At 54.1% G+C, this 26,079-nt stretch overlaps 1 pseudogene and 2 gene segments (V, D, J or C); all 3 read right to left on the reverse strand.

The window, feature by feature from the left end:
- Positions 1–253: 253 nt before the first annotated feature.
- Positions 254–767, reverse strand: LOC123348493 (the record flags this gene model as incomplete). The annotated part of the segment is given in 2 exon segments: positions 254–552; positions 646–767. Coding segments are annotated over 2 exon segments (345 nt in total), but the record flags the coding sequence as incomplete, so codon positions are not given.
- Positions 768–15,378: 14,611 nt separating this feature from the next.
- On the reverse strand, positions 15,379–16,052 carry LOC123347589. The segment is given in 2 exon segments: positions 15,379–15,707; positions 15,872–16,052. Coding segments are annotated over 2 exon segments (510 nt in total).
- A 3,118-nt stretch (positions 16,053–19,170) lies between these two features.
- Positions 19,171–25,875, reverse strand: LOC123347590 (annotated as a pseudogene).
- Between the last annotated feature and the right edge of the window lie 204 nt (positions 25,876–26,079).

Raw genomic sequence — 26,079 nt, forward strand, 5'->3', positions numbered from 1 at the left:
ATGCCTGCATGAGGTCCACCGAGCCGCGGGACCGGCGGGGCTCTGGGCAGGAAGGGGAGACACGTTGCCCGGGAACGGAAGGGTTAAAACTGCCGGGAGGTTTGTGTTACATTCACCCGGGTGCCGGGTCTCCTGTCCCAGCCCGGAGCGGTGTGTGTGTCACTGCTGCCCCCGCGCGGCTGCCGGGAGAAGGGCGATTCCGCAGCCTGGGTTTTTGTATGACCACAAACCGGTTTCGTGTCACTGTGTCTCTCGCACAGTAATAGCGGGCGGTGTCCTCGGGCTTCAGGCCGGTCATTTGCAGGTACAGCTCACTCTTGGGATCATCCCTGGAGATGGTGAATCGGCCTTTGACGGAATCAGGGTATACAGTACCCCCACTGCTGCTAATATAAGCGACCCATTCTAGTCCCTTGCCAGGAGCCTGCCGGACCCAGTTCATAGCGTAGCTGCTGAAGTCGAACCCGGAGGCTTTGCAGGAGAGGCGGAGAGAGTCTCCGGGCTTTTTCACATCCCCTCCGGACTCCACCAGCTGCACCTGGGACCGGACACCTGGGAATAAAGACAGGCCATTAATATCGGCATAAAAACAGCGGTAACACAATATTCTTCTAACTCTGACAGTTACTCAGAGGAGGAATATACCTTCCAAAGCGGCTACAGCGAAAATTACAAGGAGCAAAAATCCCATTTTCCCTGGTGCTGGAGGGGAAAGTTCTCAGGGACTGGCTGGTCACTGCACAGACCCAGGGGCTGCGGATTGTGTCTCCGGGTGCAGCCTGGGCAGAGAGAGGCACCGATTTAAACAAGAAACTGCCTCCCTCATTTGCATGTCCCCACTTTATAAGAGACACACACTCCTGCTGCCAGTGATCTGAGTGACTCGCCCTAGGGCTCCGGGTGCAGGAGTCAGACTGTCCCGGCCTGTGTGTCTGTGCAGCGCCGGGCACAAGGCGCTGGGCTCCTCCTGACACTTTCGGACCCCTGGGAGGAATGAACAGCTCCCTGCAGTGACTGTATTTCCTCACCCGGGAACTGAGGGCCTGGCTATTGTGAGGTGATACTGGGGCTGGGGGCGGGGGCCAGTCAGCTCTGGAGCCCCGTTCCAGGCGCACAAGGGCCATGCAACGTCCGGTCAGGGGGGTCAGTGTCCGGGGAGGGGTCGTGTCCCAAGGATCCATTGGGCTGGGCCACCCGCTGGAGAGGGAAGATTCCCCATGGCGCGGGGCGCGGGGGGATTGGGGACGGAAGCCCCTTTCCCTTCCCGGCAGTGACCGGCTCCATTGAAATGATCCGTGACACTAGGAACGTGATCGGAGCAAGCCTGGCTCGTGCTTTGGGCCGGGTCTGGGGCCCGCCTGTGGGTGCAGGTGGGAGAAGCTGCGCGGGGGGGTGGCGGGGCGAGGCGGAGTCTGAGGGCAGAGTTAAGGTTTTGCAGTGGAGCATCCCTGGGATTAGTGGGCCGAGAGCGGCGTGTCTGGGAGATTTTCTGTAGGGGGGAGTCGAGGGAGGATCAGGCTACAGTGAAGGAAGATGATTCTGCGCGGCTGATATTTATATTCGTGTTTCTATTCCTGTTCCCAGTCACACGCCACTTCCCATTTACACTCGGGTTGTAAACTCGGTGGGACTGAGAGAGGTTTTATGGTCTGTGTTTGTACCGTGCATAGGATTATGGGACCCTAGACTGTAATTAAGAACATAAGAACGGCCAGACTGGGCCAGACCCAAAGGTCCATCCAGCCCAGTGTCCTGTCTCCCGACAATGGCCAGTGCCAGGTGCCCCAGAGGGAATGAACAGAACAGGCAATCAGCCAGTGATCCACCCCCTGTCGCCCATTCCCAGCTTCTGGAGACCCACAACCAGCGCCAAATCTATCAACGCTGAGCGTCATCACCAGATCATCTACTTAGTTAATTATTAATAAGCAATAAAGTGTAGACAGAAGCTTTCTCTTGGTTGTGTCTAAAGAACTTGTGTGATATAAACGTTATGTGTTTTTAAAGGAAGTGGGAGCGAAGACTCAGATCCTTTCGCACACCCACTTCACAGCGTAGTGTATAAGCCAGGAAAGTTCCCCACACTAGCGGGACCCTTCCACAACTTACATCTGTAATAGAATATCTGGGACCAGGGCCGGCTCCAGGCGCCAGCATCCCAAGCAGGTGCTTGGGGCGGCAATCTGCAAGGGGCGGCAGTCCCTGTGTTTTTGCCCCCAAGCAGAGCGCCGAATTGCCACCGCGGACAATGGGAGCAGTCTATGTGCCGTTAGGGGGGCACGCGCATTTCCACAGCGGCAGCGATTCGGCGGTAGCGTCTATGTTCAGCTGTCCGCGGTGGTGCAGCTTCCATCTTCCGCTGCCACGGAAATGTGGGTGTCACCCGAATGGCACAGGGACTTCCCCCGCCTTCTGCAGCGGCAATTCGGCACGCTGCTTGGGGCGGCAAAAACAGTAGAGCCGGCCCTGTCCGTAGGGCTGCCTGCTCGTGTGTCCCCGAGCGTTGCCTCTGGCACAGTAATAGGTGCCAGTGTCTGCAACCGTCAGCGAGTGGAGCTGCAGCGAGAACTGGTTCCTGGAAGTGTCTTGTGTGAGGGTCACTCGACTCTGCAGAGCACGGGTGCAGTGAGTACCACCTGGGGGAGCTATAGAATGCACGTCCCACCCATTCCAGCCCTTTCCCCGCGGGCTGCCGGACCCAGGTCCAGGCGACGCTGGTGCTAGAAACTGAATCTCCGGAGATGGTTCAACTGAGTGTCAGGGACTCCCCGGGTTTCACCGCTCCCGGGCCCGTTTCCCGCAGCTGCACTTGGGAGAGGACACTTGGGAAGGAAACACAGAAATGAACCAGTGAGCCAGGCCCCTGTCCCCTGGGAGCGGGGAACGTGAAAATAAAACACCCTGAGACTGCGCCTAAGGTAGCGAGACACCCAAATGCCACTGAATTGCATTGGGATCCAGGCATCTCATTCCCTTAGGCTGCCTTGAACATCTCCTCTTCTGGAGTCACTGCAGCAAGGAACCCTCCTGACCCCCACTAGACACGTACCTGAAGGAGCCTCCAGCATGAAGAGGAAAATCAGCAGCAGGTTCATCTTCAGTGAAGGTGCAAAGTGTCCCAGCAGCCAGGCCCGGGCAGTTCTGTGTCTGGGGGGAGTCTGAGGCTCCTCCAATCAGGGGGCTGGATTTAAACAGGAACCCTCCGGGGCAGGGATTTGCAGGCGAGTTTCACAACGTGACCCGAAGAACTGGCAGGGTGTGAGTTCTCTGTCTACACAGGGGGATCTCTCCCTGGGACGCGTGTCCCCCTCAGGCAGTGAGTTCTACTCAGCAAGGGTATTTGGTCATTTAGCACATTTAAGCGTCCTTGAAATTGTCAGCCAAATACAAGTGCAGGACAGCACCTTCTTAGGAAGGAAGGAATATTTGAAGAAGAGAAGCTATAACTCTTCTCTAGTGGTTTTGGTTGGGAAAAGACCACAAGGGAGTTAGGAACTGAAATGTCATCATAATCCTGTAGGATTTGGTGTTTAACCCCCTTAAATAATCTCTGCCATCCTATCCCATGTTCGGTAGAGATTTATTATATTGCTTGTATGGCTGTCAAGCAATTAAAAAATTAATCATGAATAATTGTATGATTAATTGCACTGTTAAACAACAATAGAATACCAAATATTTTTGGATGTTTACTACATTTTCAGATATATTATTTGACATTACACCACAGAATACAAAATGTACAGTGCTCACATTATAGTTCTTTTAAATTACAAATATTTGTAATTAAAACAAAAAAATGCAAAAAACAACAAATAATATTTTCCAATTCACCTCATATAAGTACTGTAGTGCAATCTCTTTATGATTAATGTTGAACTTACAAATGTAGAATTATTTAAAAAATGCAGTCAAAAATAAAACAATGTAAAACTTTAGAGACTACAAGTCCACTCAGTCCTACCTTTGGTCAGTGAATCACTCAGACACACAAGGTAGGTTACAATTTGCAGGAGATAATGCTCCCTACTTCTTGTTTACAATGTCACCTGAAAGTGAGAGCAGGTGTTCACATGGCACTGTTGTAGCTGGCGTTGCAAGATATTTAAGTGCCAGATGTGCCAAAGATTCATGTGTCCCTTCATGCTTCAACCACAGTTCCGGAGGACAAGCTTCCATGCTGATGACGGGTTCTGCTTGGTAACGTTGATGGTTCAGGTTCTGTAGTTTCCACATCTGAGGGTATGTCTACACTGCAGAGTTGTCCCCAAAACTTTTGTCTTAAACCTTGGGTCTAGTGTTGTAGCTATTTTTAGAAATCTCACATCAGCACCATCTTTGCATTTTGTCAGTTCTGCCGTGAAAGTGTTCTGAAAACTAACTTGCTGCGTCATTTTCCGAGACAGCTATAACATGAAATATATGCAGAAGGTGGGTAAAACAGAGCAGGAGACATACAGACACTTGGCATGTTGTGGGCTGATCCCCGCTGAGCTGGTGGCAAGGGGAACTAGTCACTACCAGCACCCTGGGTCAGGGCCTGGTGGAGAGGATGGGCCTGGGTCTCCCCTACCACCCTCCCACACCCCATGGGGAGTGTACGGACTCTGGCCATTAGGCCGCACTGCCCTGAGACTTGGAGTGAGTTACCTGGATTCCAGCCACTAGGCCACACTATCCTGCTTGTGAGGTGGATTGTATGGACTCTTGCCATTAGGCCGTACTGCTCCACACTGACCTGACACTTGGGGTGAGTTACCTGGACTCTGGCTGCTAGGCTGCACTACCCCACTTGTGAGGGGGATTGTATGGACTCTGGCCATTAGGCCACACTGCTCCCACATGGGAGGGGATGTATATGGACCCTGGCCATTGGGCCACCCCACCTAGACGTTTGACCTGATTTACCTGGACTCTAACCACTAGGTCCACTACCCCGACCAAGGGGTGATTGTGGGGAAGGAGACCATTAGGCTGCAACCGGCCAGCCACAGAGAGACGGGCACGTGAACTTGAGAGTGGCAAGGTTCCGACACCCCATCCCACCCCTGCCACAAAGGGGCAGTGCGGGTCCAGGGCCGCTACAAGGATCCAACCCGAACATTATTATTATCATCATCACCATCAGCATCATCATCTTCATTCTCCTCATGAACCCGATTCAAGTAGGTGCTCCTGGAAACTCTACAAAAAAACCTCAATTTTTCAGTCAGTGCCTTCCTGTCTCTTTCGCTATTTCTCTTTCCCATCCAGTGGGGGAAGGACTGGATTTGTTTGTGTGTTTGTCCGCAAAGCCTTGAGAATATCTATAATATTTCATTTTGCTGGACAAGAGCTGGTAGTGCTTTTGGAAATATTGCCAGCAGGGGGTTGATGAGTGTCACTGAAGCTCATGATCCTCCTGTTCCTGCCAGCACCTTGGTCCACAGAGATATAAGAAGTTCGCTCAGATTCCTTATCCACCTCCCCTTTGCATTTTCTTTTGATGTACATGGAGAGGTTTTTTTTTGAGGGGGAGGGGGTTGGGGGGCCAGTGATGGAGGAGCATCTCAGCTCTTTCAGTTCAAATTGTGACAATTAAGTGGTCAGAATCCACTTCCCCTTCTTGTGCCAGTCCCTGCTTTGCTCTGTGTCACAGTAATAGGTGGCGGTGTCCGCAGCTGTCAGCGAGCGGAGCTGCAGCGAGAACTGGTTCTTGGAGATGTCTTGTGAGATGGTCACTCGACTCTGCAGAGAGCTGGCATAGTCAGTGTGCCAACTACTAGATCTATCCAATATGCGTGCCACCAGTTCTGGCCCTTTCCCCGCGGGCTGCCGGATCCAGTTCCAGGTGACGCTGGTGCTAGAAACCGAGTCTCCGGAGATGGTACAAGTGAGTGTCAGGGACTCCCCGGGTTTCACCGCTCCCGGGCCCGTTTCCTTCAGCTGCACTTGGGAGAGGACACCTGGGAAGGAAACATAGAAATGAATCAGTGATCCAGGCCCCTGTCCCCTGGGAGCGGGGAACATGAGAAAATTAAACATCCTGAGACCACGCCTAAGGGAGTGAGGCACCCCACTGCCACTGAATTGCATTGGGATCCGGGCATCTCATTCCCTTAGGCTGCCTTGAGCATCTTCTCTTCTGCAGGCACTGCAGCAGGGAACCCTCCTGACCCCCAATAGACACGTACCTCAAGGAGCCTCCAGCATGAACAGGAAAATCAGCAGCAGGTTCATCTTAAGTGAAGGCGCAAACTGTCCCCAGCAGCCAGGCCCGGGCAGTTCTATGTCTAGGGGGAGACTTGAGGCTCCTCCAATCAGGGGTTTGTATTTAAACAGGAACCATCAGGGACAGAGGTTTGCATGTGGGTTTCACAACATCAATATAAGAGATGGCAGAGTGTGAGCTCTGCCTACACATGGGGGTCTCTCCCTGGGACGCGTGTCCACCTAAGACTGTGAATTCAGCTCAGGAAGCTCTGGAACCGCCTATGGTGTTTGGATGCCCAAACTCATTTTAAGTGAATAACATTTAGTCATTTAACACCCTTAAAGGTCTTTGAGATTCTTGGCCGAATACAAGTGTGGGGTGGCACCATTTTAATAATGAAGGACTATTTGGAGAAGAGAAATCATACCCCTTCTCTTGTAATTTTAGCTGGTATTTCAAAAGAACACAAGGGAGTTGGGGACCCAAATGCCATCCAGATTCAGTAGGATTTTGGCATTTAGTTCCCTCACAACCATCTCTGAAATCCTATCCCATATTAGCAGGACTGGCTTTAGGCACCAGCAAAGCAAGCACGTGCTTGGAGCGGCACATTTCCCAGAGGCAGCATTCCAGCCACTGTCTTCAAAAATTCCAACATCAAGCCCCAGCTCTCCTCCGGCAACAAAGTGCCCAGCAACTGTCTGGATGTGTCGGGCAGCGGCCCTCCGGGCTACTGCTACAAAGTCTGCCTGACCCCGGAGTTCGCCAAGAGCCACTTTATGTTCCTAAAGCCCGAGTCCCTCGAGGAACAGCGAGAAAGTCACCGAGAACTTACCAGGGCCAGACAGAAAGCCCCGAGTGGCCAGTAACACTGTCAGTACAGCCAGTGGCGCTCAGTGAGGAGAGAGTGCCATAACCCCCCCCCCAAGGGTTAGCCCGGCTTTCCCCCTTCTTCTCTCCCGCTCCCTTGGAAATGAATCTGAGCCGGGAGAAATCCTTTCATTCAGGCACAACTTTTTAAAGATAATTACCCGACCCTTTGATCAAGTGGCAGCAGGGCCAGCTCCAGGCACCAGCTCGGCAAGCAGGTGCTTGGGGCGGCCAAGGGGAAGGGGCAGCACATCGGGCTCTTCGGAGGCGGGTCTCTCGGTCCCTCTCAGAGGGAAGGACCTGCCGCAGAATTGCAGCCGAAGTGCCCATCGCAGCTTTCCCCCCCCCTCCCATCCCTTGGGGGGGGGGGGCAAAACCCCCGGAGCTGGCCCTGAGTGGCAGTGTCGGAATTAGCACCCGTTGGACAGCGGGCAGTTCTCCAGCGCTCCTTGTCCGTGTCAGTTAATGATTTGGGGAACGTCAGGCTCATTTTAAACGAGCGAAAGAGCAGAGCGCTCAGAAGCAGCAGCCCAGCTCCTAGTAAGACTGAAATCCGGAGCGTGCCCAGGAAAGCCAGGGGCTGTCTCAGGAGATAACTGTCCCCTTTGGAGGGCTCTTGCTCAGCCTCCGATCGCGGCTGCACAAACCCGGAGCCTCCCTTCAAGAGACCCAGGCGTGACACCGGCGCCGCAAAGCACGCGGTGATTTAAGCCTCTTGAAATGCCCCTCTCTGGTCTGTATTCCCCCCCACCCACATGTATCACAAGGGCATGAGTTACTCAGGCGCTCTGGTGGCTCACAGGGCTTTTCAGCTCCTCTGTCTCAATAAGGAATTCAGGCAGATACACCCGGCTCAAGCAGATTCAGGTGCAGTCGTTGCCCAATGCTGCATCAGTAGAGCACCCAGTAAAAAAAAACAAAAAACAAACAAAAAACAGAACAACAACAACATTGCAAAGTGCAAATGTGTAAAAGCCAAAGAAAAAGGGGTGAGGGGTGCACGGCCAACAATTATTTTGCTTGGGTCTGCAAAAAACCTAGAGCCGGCCCTGCCCGCAGGGATCAGTTCTGGGTCTGGTTCTGTTCAATATCTTCATCAGTGAATTAGATAATGTCATAGAGAGCACACTTATAAAGTTTGCAGATGATACCAAGATGGGAGGGGTTGCAAGTGCTTTGGAGGATAGGATTAAAATTCGAAATTATTTGGATAAACTGGATAAATGGTCTGAAGTAAATAGGATGAAATTCAATAAGGACAAATGCAAAGTACTCCACTTAGGAAGGATCCATCACTTGCACACATACAAAATGGGAAATGACTGCCTAGGAAGGAGTATTGCAGAAAGGGATTTGGGGGTCATAGTGGATCACAAGCTTGATAGGAGTCAAAAATGTAATACTGTTTAAAAAAAGCAAAAATCGTTCTAGGATGTATTAGCAAGAGTGTTATAAGCAACCCACTTAATTCTCCTGCTCTCCTCCACACTGGTTAGGCCTCAATTGAAATATTGTTTCTGGTTCTGGGTGCCACATTTCAGGAAAGAGGTGGACAAATTAGAAAAAGCCCAGAGAAGAACAACATGACCTATGAGGGAAGATGGGAAAAAATCGAGTTTGTTTAGAGAAGAGAAAACTGAGGGGATGTGATAACAGTTTGCAAGTACATAATGGAGAAGTACAAGGAGGAGGGTGACAAATTATTCTCTTTAACATCAGTGGATGGGACAAGAAGCAATGGGCTTAAATTGCATCAAGGGAGGTTGGACATTAGGAAACTTTCTAACTCTCAGGGTTGTTAAGCACTGGAATAAATTTCCCAGGGAGGTTGTGGAATCTCCGGCACTGAAGATTTTTAAGATCAGGTTGGACAAACACCTGTCAGTGATGGTGTCTAGATAACACTGAATCCTGCCATGAGTGAGCTCTCGAGGTCCCTTCCAGTCCCAGGGTTCTATGAGTCTATAGATGGATATTGAGCTCTGAAACCTGAGGACAGATCTGTTCTTCACTCTGCTTGTAGATCCGGTGCTAGATTGTTTGGGGAAGTGCTGCCGCCACGCGGCGCATGGCAGAAGGTCGGGTCTGCCGCTCGGGTTTTTGTATTAGCAGTATCGGGATTTCCCTCACTGTGAGTGTCTCCCGTACAGAGATACCGGGCTGTGTCCTCGGGCTTCAGGCCGGTCATTTGCAGATACAACAGGCTGTTGGGATTGTCTCTGGAGATGGTGAATCGCCCTTTTACCGAGTCACTGTAGTATATGCTGGTGCTGTAAATGTAGGCGACCCACTCCAGCCCCTTCCCGGGAGCCTGCCGGACCCAGCTCATGCCGTAGCTGCTGAAGGTGAACCCGGAACCTTTGCAGGAGAGGCGGAGAGAGTCTCCGGGCTTTTTCACATCCCCTCCGGACTCCACCAGCGCCTGGGACCGGACACCTGGGACTAAAGACAGGTCATTGATATTGGTATAAAAACAGCGATAACACAATATTCGTCTGGCTGTTCAAGTTATTCAGAGGAAGAAAATACCTTCCAAAGCGGCTACAGCGACAATTACAAGGAGCAAAATGTTCATGTTTCCTGCTGTTCGAGGGGAGAGCTGGCTAGTAACTGCACAACCCAGGGGCTGCGGATTGTGTCTCCGGGTGCAGCCTGGGCAGAGAGAGGCTCAGATTTAAACAGGAAACTGTCTCCCTTATTTGCATGCCCTCTCCTTATAAGAGACACACACTCCTGCTGCCAGTGATCTGAGTGACTCGCCCCAGGGCTCCGGGTGCGGGAGTCAGACTGTCCCGTCCTGTGTGTCTGTGCAGCACCGGGCACAGGGCGCTGGGATCCTCCTAACACTTTCGGACCCCTGGGAGGAATGAACAGCTCCCTGCAGTGACTGTATTTCCTCACCGGGGAACTGAGGGCCTGGCTATTGTGAGGTGATATTGGGGCTGGGGGGGGGACTCAGCTCTGGAGCCCCGTTCCAGGAGCACAAGGGCCATGCAACGTGCGGTCAGGGGGGTCGGTATCTGGGGAGGGGTCGTGTCCCAGGGATCCATTGGGCTGGGCCACCCGCTGGAGAGGGAAGATTCCCCATGGCGCGGGGGGGATTGGGGACAGAAGCCCCTTTCCCTTCCCGGCAGTGACCGGCTCCATTGAAATGATCCGTGACACTAGGAACGTGATCGGAGCAAGCCTGGCTCGTGCTTTGGGCCCGGTCTGGGGCCCGCTTGTGGGTGCAGGTGGGAGAAGCTGGAGGCGGGGGGGGGGGAGTCTGAGGGCAGAGTTAAGGTTTTGCAGTGGAGCCTCCCTGAGATTAGTGGGCCGAGAGCAGCGTGTCTGGGAGTTTTTCTGTAGGGGGGAGTCGAGGGAGGATTCAGGCAGCACTGAAGGGAGATTATTATTCACAATTGCCTGAGAACCCGAGAGAAGAAAGGGATATTCAAAGTGATCTCAAGCACTGAATTTATCCATGGTGTAAAATTTAGCCCAGGAGTTATTACAATCTTGGATGATAAAAATACTCAGCCCTTTAACAGAGATGAGGGAAAGGATGATGAGCTTTAGTCTACACTACGGGATTTCTCCGATTTTACAGAAGTCGTTTTTTGGGACAGATTGTATAAAGTCAAGTGCACGTGTCCTCACTAAGCACATTAAGTCGGTGGTGTGCATCCACAGTACCGTGGCAAGCAGTGACTTTCGGTGCAGTGCACTGTGGTAACTACCCCACAATTCCCACAGTCCCCACTGCCCATTGGAATTCTGGGTTGCGCTCCCAATGCCTGAAGGGGCCAAAATTTGTCCCGGGTTGTTATGGGTAAATGTTGTCAGTTAACCCAGAATTCAAATGGTTGGTGGAGACTGTGGGAACTGTGGGATAGCTACCGTTGTCAGTCGCCCCTTCCTCCATGAGAGCAACTGCAAACAATTGTTTTGTGACTTTTTTCTGTGCAGATGCCATAGCATGGCAAGCATGAAGCCCGTTCAGCTCACCGCAGCAGTTATGAGCATTGTAAACACCTCACGCATTATCGTGCAGTTTATGCAGAACCAGAAGCTGAAAAACCAGGTGAGGAGGCGAAGGCAGTGCGGTGATGAGAGTGATGAGGACATGGACACAGACTTATCTCAAAGCGTGGGCCCTGGCAATGTGGACATCATGGTGTTAATGGGGCAGGTTTTAGCCATGGAACCCCAATTTTGGGCCCGTGAAACAAGCACAGACTGGTGGGACCGCATAGTGTTGCAGGTCTGGGATGATTCCCAGTGGCTGCGAAGCTTTCGTATGCATAAGGGCACTTTCATGGAACTTTGTGACTTGCTTTCCCCTGCCCTGAATCACAAGAATACCAAAATGAGAGCTGCCCTCACAGTTCACAAGCGAGTGGCAATAGCCCTCTGGAAGCTTGCAACGCCAGACAGCTACCGGTCAGTCGGGAATCAGTTTGGAGTGGGCAAATCTACCATGGGGGTTGCTGTATGCAAGTAGCCAACACAATCACTGAGCTGCTGCTATGAAAGGTAGTGACTCTGGGAAATGTGGAGGTCATAGTGGATGGCTTTGCTGCAATGGGATTCCCTAACTGTGGGGGGGGGGGGGGCGATAGACAGAATGCATATCCCTATCTTGGCACCGGAGCACCAGGGCAGCCAGTACATAAACTGCAAGGGGTACTTTTCAATGGTGCTGCAAGCACTGGTGGATCATAAGGGATGTTTCACCAACATCAACGTGGGATGGTCGGGAAAGGTTCATGATGCTCACATCTTCAGGAACACTAGTCTGTTTAAATGGCTGCAGCAAGGGATTTCCTTCCCAGACCAGAAGATAACTGTTGCGGTTGTTGAAATGCCTGTAGTTATCCTGGGGGACTCAGCCTACCCCTTGATGCCATGGCTCATGAAGCCATACACAGGCACCCTGGACAATAGTAAGGAGCTGTTCAAGGATGGTTGACTGGCTCCAAGTGATGTGGTACTCAGACTGGCTGGAGACCAGTTCAATGAGGAGGCTAATAGCAGTGAGACAATGTACAAGGCGTGGAGTGGAATCATCACGATCAAAGTGACTTGCCTGTGCTGACACTGAGGGACTGATACTACAAATAGTATGGAAGAGGTAGAGCTTAATTTGGGCTTCATGTCAAAGTTGTTGGGTTCCATGAAGGCTGGATACGAGTGGGACCTCAGGATGTAATTCTGTGGCTGGTTTTCTTTTGAAAAAACTTGCCAGTTATTTTTCTCTCAGATTTCAGGTGGAACAGCCAGAGTCAAAGTGCAAATGCAGTTTCTTTACACAAACGAGTAGTTTGTGTAGGCACCGAGATGAAAAATGATGTTTTCCAACCTCTGACACCCCTTTCAGTCTTGTCCCCAAAGCTGTGCTGCGCTGTTTTCCTCATTGCTGCCCTCTCAGGTTGTGTGGGAAAAGGGGACTAGGCAGTCCCCCCCCTTCTCGCTCTCCTCTCTTTGTATTATTATTCAAACCAGAAAATGAATATTTTTGGACGGGGGTTATTTATTTATTCATGTAAACCAGGATTTTTTCTCTGCTAGAAAAATGCTCCTTGTGCCAGAAAAGGCATCTTTGGTGGAAAAAAATATTCAACTCAAACAACAAATGAACAAACAAACCCCAAACACAAAACCAAATAAAACAAACAAGCAAACCTGATGTGTTCTAGTGTCCAAAGCTGAGAGATCAGTGTCTTTCTGCTGGAATGTGTCACTGACAAGGTGACACTGAGCGGAATCCCAGCACGGTGAAGTGAAGAGGGTCCCAGAGGGAACCGGAATGAACCAGGTTGAGGCTCCATGGCCTGTGTTATGCAGGAGCTCTGACTAGTTTCTCATCCTGCTCCGTACCGGGCTTTAAGTCTATGAATCTGTGACTCCCCCGCAGGTTGGGGGTGGGCTCAGAATTTGTCCCCTGGAGAGGAAAGAAAGAGGCAGGGACCCAACTAAGAATGTTCTGCGCTTTGTGGGAACTTGTATAAATTCCTTCACCTTGCGTAAAATCAAAGAAGAGGGATAATAATAACAATAAAAGGGTTTGCTGCTGCTCGGCCCTTTCCCAGAACTGATCTCATTGTCACTTACAGGCAGTGATGAGCTGCCAAAATTTTAACAACTGGTTCCCTATAAAAAGTTCTGATTTAAGGGGGGGAGGAGTCGGGGTGAGGGGAGAGATACCGATGTGGCCAGGGGGCCTGCAGGGCCTGGGGCAAATTGCCCCACTTGCCCCCTCAGCAGCCCTAGAGCTTGCAGGCCCCTCCCCCCTTACCTTGCCGGCAGCTCAAAGCAGCAGGACGACTCTGGCCTCCCTGCAGCTGGGGGGAAACGGGGGAAGGGCTGGAGGAGCCTCAGCCTCCCCAGCTGGGAATCCTGGAAGCAACAGGATGGTCTGGCCCACGGACCGGAGTTCTTTGCCCACCCCCTGGCCCTTTAACAACCGGTTCTCCTCGGAGGTCTAATTTTAGCAACCGGTTCTTGGGAACCTGTGGGAACCGGCTCCAGCTCACCACTGCTTACAGGCCTTGGGCGCCCCCAACACCAAACTGCTTTTCTAATTACTGCAGGGAGAGGTTTTTGTCTGAGCTCATGTCTCTCGCACAGTAATAGCGGGCGGTGTCCTCGGGCTTCAGGCCAGTCATTTGCAGATACAGCTCACTCTTGGGATTATCCCTGGAGATGGTGAATCGGCCTTTCACTGAATCAGGGTATGCCTGATTCTGGGGCCATTTTAAGAGCCAAACACGATGTTAACCCGCTGTCGGTTTTGGTGACCGGCTTTGTCACTCTGGTCTAGCCTGTCACACAGTGATACCGGCGGTGTGTTCCGCTCTCCTGCTGCTCCTTTGTAAATACAGAGGGTTGCTGGGATTGTCTCAGGAGACAACAAACCACCCTTTCATTTAATCGGTGTAATGAGAACAATTTTGTGAATACTGCACCCTGGAGACCCACTGCAGATGTTTCCCAAGAGCCTGACGGACCCAGCGCTGAAGTGGAACCCGGAGACTTTCGAAGAGGTGAAGTCAAAGGGCGCCTGCAAGTTCCATGGAGCCGTGTATGTAGATGCAGAGTAGAAAAAAAACAATGTGATCCCTGCAGACCTGGCTCCTAGTGAGAGTGATACAAAATCTGGGGGCTCCCCACTATCTTCAGGAAAACTTTGTACCTGTGGGAACTGTTGCAATCTGTGGCAGATTTACTGGGGCCCTGTGCTCAGCTTCATTTTGGGGTCCCCTCCTTGGGACCCAGCCAAGAAAAAGAACGGGGCCAGGAAGGTCTATTTACCTGCCCTGTCTGCAGGTCCTCCGATTGCAGGTCCCACTGGCGGCGGATCGCTGCTCCAGGCCAATGGGGGCTGCTGGAAGCCGCACCCAGCCAGTAAGTCCCTTGCCCCGCGTCGCTTCCAGCAGCTCCCATTGTCCCGGGGCAGCGATCCGCGGTCAGCAGGAGCTGCGATCAGTGGGACCTGCGGACGGGCAGGTAAACACACGCCAGGCCCGCCAGGGGATTTCCCTACACCAGTGGGGACCCCTGTTTGAGAAACCCGACAGTACAGGGCAGGGGTGGCTCTAGGATTTCCGCCGCCCCAAGCAGGGCGGCACGCCGCGGGGGACGCTCTGCCAGTCTCGCGGCACCGGTGGACCTCCCGCAGGCATGCTTGCGGATGCTCCACCAGAGCCGCGGGACCAGCGGACCCTCCGCAGGCACGTCTGCAGGAGGTCCCCCAGAGCCGCCTGCCACCCTCCCGCGGGACGCTGCCCCAAGCGCGCGCTTGGCGCGCTGGGGTCTGGAGCCGGCCCTGGTACAGGGAATCCCCACGTTCTGCCTGTGCATGTAGGACTAGTGACCTTCTTAGCCTCCCTCCTTCAGAACGGCTATTCAGGATACCCCAGTAACTTTGCAAATGAAGCACAATTCCGCCTTCCTTAGGTGTGTGCAAACTGTGGCAAAATCCCGGTGTGAACAATTCTAGGGCAGGCTCCACCTTGGCTACATGGCTCCTGCTTCCTGCCTGTCTTCTCCAGCTAAATCTGCTGGAAGGCAGGTGGAAGGACGGGCAGCTAGGTGTTAATAGAAATTTGGAGAAATAATCTATTTCCGCGTGACTAGGACATGTACAAGGCGGCCTCGGTTCTGTCGGAACTGTGGGGGTTTTTCATTAGCAAGGTGAATGTTCAGAGGAGCGAAGCCCGGATGAAGGACCGGGGACTTCACACTCCGGGTTCGGCTCTGTGCTGGCAGTGGCTGGGGGCACCGGGAGGGAGGGGGACTCGCGCTGGAGGTTTTTGTGCTAAGCGCAGTGGATTTCATATCGCTGTGTCTCTTCTGGCACAGTAATACCGGGCGGTGTCCTCCGCTCTCAGGCTGTTCATCTGCAGATACACCGAGCTGCGGGACTCGTCCCTGGAGATGGTGAATCGCCCTTTAACCGCATCACTGTAATATGCTGCTGAGCTATAAGCAGGATTGCGGATCTCTGCGACCCACTCCAGTCCTTTCCCCGGAGCCTGGCGGACCCAGCGCATCCAGTAGCTGCCGAAGGTGAATCCGGAGGCTTGGCAGGCGAGGCGGAGAGATCCCCCGGGGGTTTGAATCCCCCCTCCGGACTCCACCAGCTGGACCTGGGACCGGGCACCTGGAAAGACAGAACGAGAATCACATTCACCCCCGGCCTGGCTCAGAGCCCCTGGGAAGCAGCGGAAAGGTTCCCAGTGAGGTCACCGCGCTCTGGGTCGGGGCAGGGATGTGCAGCCTCCCCTGGTGTCCCCAGTCCCTGTTCCGGGGAATGGAGAAAATTACCTGGAAGGGCCGCTAGGAAGAAAGCGAGGCTCAGCCACAGACTCATGTTGCTGACGCTGGGGGTTTCTGGTGGGATCTGCACGGACTTGTCCCTCCCCAACGGCGGGGTCCCGGAGATAACGGGGTTTCTATAGCGCGCCCAGGCGCTGGATTTGCATCTCGTCCGCTTTATAAGACACATCTTGGACCTGAGCCCTCAGCGAACTCCGCCTCCCGGAGGTGGGTGCAGTGGGTTAACTGGGTAAAAAGAGGAGGGAGACCCGCACTCACAGAGTAGTTTCTGCAGTGGTCTTTACAGTGCGCTAGTTGCTTTTTAGAGAGAAAATTCCCCATTGACAGCTCACCTTCCACGCAGTCCTGTCTGTCTCGGGTTAGGGAAGAGAAGACAAAATTATTATAACACCTTACAATAAGTGGGCAATGTGGGGGTCAGGAGCTCCTCTATAGTGAAAGTCGTAGCCCCAGGGGCGCCACGGTGCGGGACGCTGCTCAGTCACGCTGTGAATATTATTTCCCAGGTTGGAGGCAGGGGCGGCTCTAGCAATTTCGCTGCCCCAAGCACGGCGGCACGCTGCGGGGGGCGCTCTGCCCGTCGCCGGTCCCACGGCTATGGTGGAGCTCCCGCAGACGTGCCTGAGGATGCTCCACCGAAGCCGTGGGAACAGTGGCCCCTCCGCAGGCACGCCTGCGGGAGGTCCACTGGAGCTGCCTGCCGCCCTCCCGGCGACTGGCAGAGAGCCCCCCCCCCCCGCAGCATGCCGCCCCAAGCACGCGCTTGGCGTGCTGGGGCCTGGAGCCGCCCCTGGTTGGAGGTAATGTGCTCAGGTGCCAGGCTCAGTTTCCCGAAGGGGTGGGCGAACCCTTGCAGAGACTGGTTTGTAAAATCTGAGAGCTGGGGTTGGGATAGTCAAGAGCTCTTAGGGGAGACAGTAGCTCACTGGGTCTCTGAGTAGCGCCACGGGATATATAAGGCCGCGGAAGGTTTGTCCCATGATACTGAATCATAGAGAAATACCACAACACCGGCTAATATTGGCTTCCACCAGACGGGTTATTCACTAGTGTATTCACTAGTCAACGTAAGGGTATCACGGTCTGTTCCCTACTCCTGCTTGTAACCATCACTTCAAGCCACAACAGGAAACTCAGCTTTATTTCTCTCCCGGAATGCTGCACTCTCTATTTTCCGTTGCTGTATGTTTTCGGGGATGTGAGTGTAGTTATTTAAGATGGAATTTTATGTGTGCCGGGCGCGGTGTCTAGGAATTGATGCATTAAGGGCCAAGCTCACCAGGGCACATGGCTGTTGCACTTGCTATAAGTAATTAAAGACTCATTAGAGCCGGGACCTGAGTCTCCTCCTGAGTCCCAGAGAGTGTCCTGACCCCCGGGCTGTGCAGTGACTCGCTTTCCTGCTCTCTCTGCCCAGCACATCTCCCCGCCAGGCGCCTAGGGGATTTCGGTGCCTACAGGGGTTCGGCTTTGAGGATCTCGGTGGCATGTCCGATTTGGGCACATAAGGCGGCAGGTAGGTGCTGAATTCACCTTGTGGACCGAGCCCTGAACACACATCGAAAGCCCCTGGCAGGTCGCTGTCCAGCGCCCGTAGGCTCCTTCCAGAATTCAAACCTGTCTGCCCGGGCTGAGATTTTCTAGCGCTCCCGAGGGGTTAGAATAGGCATGAGGTGTCCGTATCTCTAGGGCAGCTCGGAAAGCCTCCGCCTGGCTGCTAGGGAGGGGGTTTCAATGGCATGTTTTAATCCACTGTAATATCGATTCTCTCAGCCTGGGATAGTGGGGGTGGGGGTAAAGGCGGGGAGGGGCAGAGTGAGGGGCACAGAGTGAACTGGGCACAAGGGGAAGTTGCGGGCTGGTCTCTGCTAACAGGGCGGTCAGTCTGTGTCTGTATCTGTGTGGGGGAGTCACAGACAGGCAGCTGCGACCCTTCCGTTCCGGACCCGCCGCCGAAGTGCCCCGAAGACCCGCGATGGGGGACCCCGCCTCCGAATTACCGCGGAAGCGGGACCCGCCGCGGGTCTTCGGGGCACTTCGGCGGCGGGTCCCGGATCAGAGGTGAGGGGCCCTCGGCTAGGATTGAAGAGTCCAGCTACTGGGGCCCTGCTGTGTGACCCTGGGAAGTCATTTCCCCAGGCGGTGCCTCCCCTTCCCCTTTGTCTGTGCAGACTGTGAGCTCTTCAGGGCAGGGCCAGAAAGCAGGTGCCCAGGACTGTGACCCCTTCTCGGCTGCGGAGTGAGGGCACCAATGTCATGTTCACAATCACAGCAACTCCCATGTTCCCGTTATTCACACAAGGATCGATCATACATTTACTCCTGTAGGGAAAGGGGCTGAAACCTACTCAGGGTCATGTGTCAATGTGCGACATTTCATCTCCCGAGCTGGTGAATCTGGCAGGGTGATGGCGCATCCAGGTCCTCTCTAGGGTTCTCTATTCTGTTCTACTCGAGTCTAGTCTAGTCTCTGCACGTTCCGATACAGAGGTTACCCCAGCATCTGGGCGCCTCCCTGTGCATTGCTTCACTCACCTTGCAGTTCCTATCACTGCGTGAGGTTTCACAAATTCCCATTTCCCTGTCCCAGCCCTATGCACAGTGACATCATCAGTTCTTCCGGCGAGGCTCAGTAGTGAACCCTGAGGTGTGAACGGCAGCGGAGTGGGAGGGAAGCAGTGGGGGATGAGAGCATACGGGGAGAGTTGGAGTTTGCTGGTGATTTCCTTGTTTAATCCTTAGTCCTAGAGTGAAAAATGACATTGTTTTCACTGCTGTTCTGCAATATCAGGGTATCGTTTCCTTGCATGAATTTTTTTGAAATCTTGACTCTTAGAGATTCTCTCTGCTTCTCTATTGCTGCCTGTGTCCCTCTTAGAGGAAAATGGGAGCGTTAAATGCCCTGAATGTGTGTAGAAACCGCTTCCCATTTTGGTACAGGTCCTGCCTGGCTCTGCGTCACTGTGTCCCTGGCGCAGTAATAGGTGCCGGTGTCTGCAGCTGTCAGCGCGCGGAGCTTCTTCAGGGAGACCTGGTTCTTGGCGGTGTCCGCAGAGATGGTGACTCGGCACTAGCTGCATATACATGCCCCATACATTCCAAGCCTTTCCCAGGAGCCTGCCGGCTCCAAGCCCAGTTAGCACCAGAAGAAATGGAGTAACCAGACACGGTGCAGCTCAGCGAAAGGGGTTCTCCGGGCTTCACCACGCAGGGCCCGGACTGGACCAGTTGGATTTGGGACCGGACACGTTACAGTTAAATCCTGACCTCTGTTCCTCAGGGTTTGATCATTTCCCCCGAAATTCTCCTCCTGAGTCTGGGAGGGAGGGAGGACGATCACATTCTTTCTGTTCAAATTGTCTCTCTGCGCTGGTCAGAATCCGTTTCCCCTTCTTGTACCAGTCCCTGCTTTGCTCTGTGTCACTGTGTGTGTGGCTGCCTGGCACAGTAATAGGTGCTGGTATCTGCGGCTGTCAGCGAGCGCAGCTGCAGGGAGACCTGGTTCTTGGCGGTGTCTTGTGTGAAGGTCACTCGGCTCTGCACAGAGCTGGGGTACTCAGTGTTCCACCGGCCAGACCTGTACCATGTGCGTCCCATCCATTCCAGCCCTTTTCCCACAGGCTGCCGGACCCAGTGCCAGGCCGCGCTGTCGCTAGAAACCGAGTCTCCGGAGATGGTACAAGTGAGTGTCAGGGACTCCCCGGGTTTCACCGCTCCCGGGCCCGTTTCCCGCAGCTGCACTTGGGAGAGGACACCTGGGAAGGAAACACAGAAATGAACCAGTGAGCCAGGCCCCTGTCCCCTGGGAGTGGGGAAATAAAGCATCCTGCGAGAGCTCCTGGGGGAGCGGGGAACCCAACTGTCACTGAATTCCATTGGCATCCAGGCACCTGATTCCCTTAGGCTCCTCTTCTGGAGTCACTGCAGCAAGGAACCCTCCTGCTCCCCAATAGACACGTACCTGAAGGGCCCTCCAGCATGAACAGGAAAATCAGCAGCAGATTCATCTTAAGTGAAGATGCAAACGGTTCCCAGCAGCCAGGCCCGGGCAGTTCTGTGTCTCTGGATGGAGTCTGTGGCTCCTCCAATCAGGGGCTTGTATTTAAACGGGAACCCTGCGGGGCAGAGATTTGCATGTGAGTTTCCCAACTCAATATAGGAGATGACAGGGTGTGAGCTCTGTCTACACATGGGGCTCTCTCCCTGGAACGCGTCCTACCCCCTGAGACAGTGAGTTCAGCTCAGTGGGGGCGTATGTGAAACTTTCAAAACAGCCCAAGGTATTTGGAAGCCCAAACTCAATGTACATTGATTGGATTTTGTCGTTTTACACTCTTGACGGTCTTTGACATTCTCATCCATATATCAGTACAGGACAGCACCTTTTTAGGAATAAAGGAAATTCGGAGAAGAGAAATTATAACTCTTGTTTTGTGGTTTTGCTTTGGAAAAGAGACCAAGAGAGTTAGGAACAAAAATGTTATCATAATTCAGTAGGATTGGGCGTTCAGCTCCCTTACACTACCTCTGCCATTTTATCCTGTGTTCGGTAGAGATTTATTATATTGCCGGTAAAAGCATTACATGTGTGTACAGTCCCGGATACATTTCTAGTTACTAAGGGCTTTATTCAAATCAGTTAAATTAATTGGGAGTCTTTCGGCTGACATGAACGTTCTCTGGATCACATGATTCAGTGAAGTTATATCTGCTGCCTTCAGAAGACTGTAATTGTCTGAGAATACCCCTTCTCCCCTTCCGTTTGATATCACATCCCATGTGTTCTCTAGAAGGACCCCTTTGAAGAAATGACACAGACTCACATTCTGGATAATATCTGCCCGGTGAATGTTTATTTTTGGCAACTCTTTGCAAAAAGGGATTTTTGGAGCTTACATTTCCGATCCTTGTTGCCACCTGACTTATTGTTACGTATCATTGTCATTTTGCTCTAACCCCAGCAACAGAACAGGCGTTTTGGTTAGTCACACTGCTGTCATTCTGAGACACTTAGAGATCCCTGGTCCTCTTCCTCACTTTCCGTGTGAAATTTCGTTGTGTTTGTTTACGTGGTGTTCATACAGCATCTGATCAGAATATCATCATCATCAACTCGATTCAAGTAAATGCTCCTGAAAACTTTACAGATCAACCTCGATTTTTCATTCAGTCCCTTCCTGTCGCTTTCTCAATCTCTCTTTCCTGTCCAGCGAGGCAGGGCTTTGTTTGTGTGTTTGTCTGCAAAGCCTCTGGAAGACCTGTAATATTTCCTTGTTCTGGACAAGAGCTGGTGACGCATTTGGAAATATTCCCACCAGCGTGTTGAAGCACATCATTAAAACTCATTATGCTCAGGGCTGCCCAGAGGATTCAGGGGGTCTGGGGCAAAGCAATTTTGGGGGCCCCTTTCATAAAAAGTTGCAATACTATAGAATACTGTATTATTGTGGGGGTCCCTGTGGCCCTGGGGCAAATTGCCCCACTTGCCCCGCCCCACCCTGGGAAAAATAAACATTTAAAAACCTTCCGCATCTCGGCACAAACCCAGTTTTCAGAAAACTTCTTTTCAAGTCACCTTTACAAGCAGGGCCGGCCATTGGTTTTTTGCCGCCCCAAGCAAAAAGATTTTTGGCTGTCCCCAACCCCAGTCCTGGGTTCTCACCCCCTCCCGATTACACCCCCACTCCCCCGCCACCCCAGCCCAGTGTTCTCTCTTTCTTCCCCCAACCCACCCCCCCTACCACCCTAGCACTGGGCTCCCTCCTACCAGTGCTGACTCTGCCTGATACCCCCTCGCCTCCAGCGCTGGCAGGGTCTGGGTAAACCCTCAGCCCAGAGTCTGGGTAAACCCTCAGCCCAGGGTCCTTCCAGCCAGGGCTCCTGCCTCCAGGACCGTCCAGGACCCAGCAGGGCAGAGCTGGGGGACCGCTCCGGCAGGGGGCTGAGGAGCCGGGGCATGGTAGCCCCAGAGGGAGCGGAGTCCTGGAGAGCGGGACATGGGCCCGCAGGGCAGCGCCCCACCCTCTATGGCCCCACTGCTGTTGCTGCTTCTCGCCGCTTTGCCGCAGTCCCTGGGTGGCTCGGGATGCTTCACCAAGCCCCGGCTGCGACGCTGGGGGGTGGCCACCCTGTGGCACCTGCAGGCAGCTCCATGTGCCCCACAGGGCGGCTACCAACCTGAGTGTCCCCCGCTTGGAGCCTGCCCGGCCCAGCCACAAGGTGTGGGTGCTGCTCCCCCTTGGCGTGAACCACAGCAGCCCCAGGGCTCTGCCAGCCCATGACTTGGTGCTGCTGCTGCCAGGGCCGGCTCTAGGCTTTTGCTGCCCAAAGCAACAAAAAAAAACAAAAACCAGATGGCCAGAATGCTGCCCCTGAAAATGTGCAGCCCCAAGCACGTGCTTGGTTTTCTGGCGCCTAGAGCCAGCCCTGGTGGTCAGTCTCCTAGTGGGGGATAGCTGTGGTCACTCCATTAGGGTGAGCTGCAAAGAATGGAGCAGACAATCCCCATAAAGTGGGTGGATTTTCCAATACTTATAACTTCAAATACAAAAATGATACCTGCATACAGATAGCACAATCATAACCAGCAATTCATAACCTTTTCATAGACACCTCATTAGACAACCTTTGTACAATATTTGCTGCAAATATATAACAGTGGTTGCAACAATGAAGAGGACTCAGAGGGTCCCTTATTCTGTGTTGTGAAGCACCTGGGATGAGGGATCATGACTGTGCTTTTACCTAAGGGAGAAATAAAATGATCTCAAATCCCAAGACATCCTTCCCTGGCCTGATAGAGCGTGTTCTGGGGTCAGGGAAAAGCTTCCCTTATTCCTCCTTGCCTTTGGGTTAGACCAGGGGTGGGAAAACTACAGCCTGTGGGCTGGATTCGGCCCATCAAGGCTTTGGATCTGGCCCACGGGATTGCCACCGCCTGGCGCCACAGGCCTCTTGCTGCTCCCAGAAACAGCCGGCACCACGTCCCTGCAGCCCCTGAGGAAGGATGGGCAGAGGGCTCTGGGCACTGTCCTCACCTGCAGGCACCAACCCCCACAACTGCCATTGGCTGGGAATGGGGGACCGTGGCCAGTGGGAACTTTGGGGGAGGTACCCACAGGTGAGGGCAGCGTGCGGAGCCCTTTGCCCTCTCCCCCCCTGGGGCCGCAGGGACGTGGTGCCAGCAGGGGCGGCTCTAGGAATCCCGCTGCCCCAAGCAGGGCGGCGCACCGCGGGGCGTGCTCTGGTGGTAGCCGGTCCCACGGCTCTGGGGGACCTCCTGCAGACATGACTGCGGAGGTTCCGTTGTCCCGCGGCTCCGGTGGAGCATCCGCAGACATGACTGCAGAAGGTCTGCCGGAGCCGCCTGCCGCCCTGCTGGCAAAATGCTGCCCAAAGCGTGCGCTTGGCGCGCTGGGGTCTGGAGCCGGCCCTGGGTGCCAGCTGCTGCCAGGAGTGGTGCGAGACCAGGGCAGGCAGGCAGGGAGCCTGCCTTAGCCCTGGTGCACGCCGCTGCCACTCCAGAGCCATTCCAGGTAAGTGGCACTGGGCAGGAGCCTGCACCCCGCACCCCTCCTGCACCCGAACCCTCTGCCTTGAGTCCCTCCCACATCCCTCCCTCTGCTGTGAGCCCCCTCCCCCTGCCCTGTGCCCCCTTGTACACCCCACACCCCTCCTCCACCCCAACCCCTTGCCCTGAGCCCCTTCCCGCACACTGCACCCCTCCTGAACCCCAGTCCCCTGCCCCAGCCTCACATTCATGGCCCTGCATGCAATTTCCCCACCCAGGTGTGGCCCTTGGGCCAAAAAGTTTGCCCACCCCTGGGTTAGACTGTGAGAGACACGAGTATTTGGCAGCATTCGGACTCACTCCTGTTGCCATTAATATTCCCGCACCCGTTCACACACATCCTTAAGAAAGTGACACCGGGGCCAAATCACAGTCTGGGCTGGATTGTTTTTGAATGAGAGAGCTGCCTCAATCTATGAGTTTTCTCTCAAAATCCCGGCACTGTGTGTTACAGTGCGACCGAGTGTCGCTGAAGGGAGAATGAGCCGAGCTGCACGGACACTGTGGACAGGGGCGGCTCTAGAAATTAGGCTGCCCCAAGTAGCGCGGTGCGCTGCGCCGCCCTTCCCCGGTCCCGCAGCAGGTCCCCTCTTCCCGCGGCTCCGGTTGAGCTCCCGCAGGCATGCCTGCGGGAGCTCAACCGGAGCCGCGGGACCACGGCACCCGCCGCAGTCATGGCTGCGGCAGGTCCACCGGAGCCAAATGCCGCCCCCCCGGGAAAGGGCCGCCCCACGCGCCTGCTTGGCGTGCTGGGGTCTAGAGCCGCCCCTGACTGTGGAGCGATGGGCAATCGGGAATATTATCTGGCAATTAGAGACCTAAAACCTGACTTTATTCCTGGCCTGGTGGCACTTTCCATCTGCAGCCCCCACGCGACACCTGGGCACACGGCTTCCCTTGGCCTGGCACAGTGTGTTTTCGGGCTCTGTCTGAGTCCCAGAGACAATGAAGACTGGCTTGTTTAGAATCATGGGAGTCCTGACATTTAACACTGAGGTGGCGCCTAATGTAGGGTGGGACTTTCACAGAAGGCTGAGGGAAGCCCTGGGCCTATTTCAGTGGGAGCCGTGTTCTCTGTCCTTCTTGGCCCCACCTCTCTCCAGCCCGGCTCAGCATCTCCCTCCGCACCCGCCTGACTCTGAGCGAGTCCAGTGACCCCATCGTAGCGCCCTTAGTCACAGGACTGTCCCCAATGCCCTGAGTGCCAAGAGTGGGCTGAGACTGAGTGATGGCATCACGGTCCGAGGGGCAGGGTCTGTTATCTCCATGGTGACTCTGTCACATTGTGGCACTTTACTCTGTGGGTCGGGATGTCTCAGCTCCACCCACTGACACCCGCGGAGAGTCCGGGCGGTGATTACCCAATGTCCGTGGGGTGAAAACAATCCACGAGCCGCTTGGGAAAGTCCTGGCGGTGCCACATCCCCAGGCCCAGCGGAGTGGGGTTTGTTCAGGCGCTGGGTGATCTCTGCCCACAGCCCCGCCCGGACTCTGAATGGCCCATTTCCATATCCAGCCTACAGCTCTCCGTGCCTCAGTCTCCCCGCTCTGACCCAGGGGCTGGGATAGTTCCCGGCCTCCCGGCGGCGCTGTGGGGACAAAGGCGATCAGGGCCGGCTCTAGGTTTTTTTGCCGCCCCAGGGAAAAAGAAATTTGGCTGCCCCCACCCCAGCCGTGGGCTCTCTCCCACACCCAACTGCTGCCCCAGCTCCGGATTGGGGTTCACAGATGGAGCGGGGGATCTCTGCGCCGCAGGCCCAGCGGGGCTCTGGGTAGGAAGGGGAGACACGTTGCCCAGGGTTAAAAGGGTTAAAACTGCCGGGAGGTTTGTGTTACATTCACCCGGGTGCCGGGTCTCCTGTCCCAGCCCGGAGCGGGGTGTGTGTCACTGCTGCCCCCGCGCGGCTGCCGGGAGAAGCGCGATTCCGCAGCCTGGGTTTTTGTAGGATCACAAACCGGTTTCGCCTCACTGTGTGTTTCCCGCACAGTAATAGCGGGCGGTGTCCTCGGGCTTCAGGCCGGTCATTTGCAGATACATCTCACTCTTGGAATTATCCCTGGAGATGGTGAATCGGCCTTTCACTGAATCAGGGTAGTATCTACTACTCCCACCCGTGTTTATAAAAGCGACCCATTCTAGCCCCTTGCCAGGAGCCTGCCGGACCCAGTCCATATTGTAGCTGCTGAAGGTGAAGCCGGAGGCTTTGCAGGAGAGGCGGAGAGAGTCTCCGGGCTTTTTCACATCCCCTCCGGACTCCACCAGCTGCACCTGGGACCGGACACCTGGGAATAAAGACAGGCCATTAATATCGGTATAAAATCAGCAGTAACACAATATTCTTCTCACTCTGCCAGTTATTCAGAGGAGGAAAATACCTTCCAAAGCGGCTACAGCGAAAATTACAAGGAGCAAAAATCCCATTTTCCCGGGTGCAGGAAGGGAAAGTTCTCAGGGACTGGCTGGTCACTGCACAGACCCAGGGGCTTCGATTGTGTCTCCGGATGCAGCCTGGGCAGAGAGAGGCTCAGATTTAAACAGGAATCTGTCTCCCTCATTTGCATGTCCCCGCTTTATAAGAGACACACACTCCTGCTGCCAGGGATCTGACTGACTCGCCCTAGGGCT

This window comes from Mauremys mutica, chromosome 13 (genome assembly GCF_020497125.1).
Source record: "Mauremys mutica isolate MM-2020 ecotype Southern chromosome 13, ASM2049712v1, whole genome shotgun sequence".
In the NCBI taxonomy this organism is placed as follows: domain Eukaryota; kingdom Metazoa; phylum Chordata; order Testudines; family Geoemydidae; genus Mauremys; species Mauremys mutica.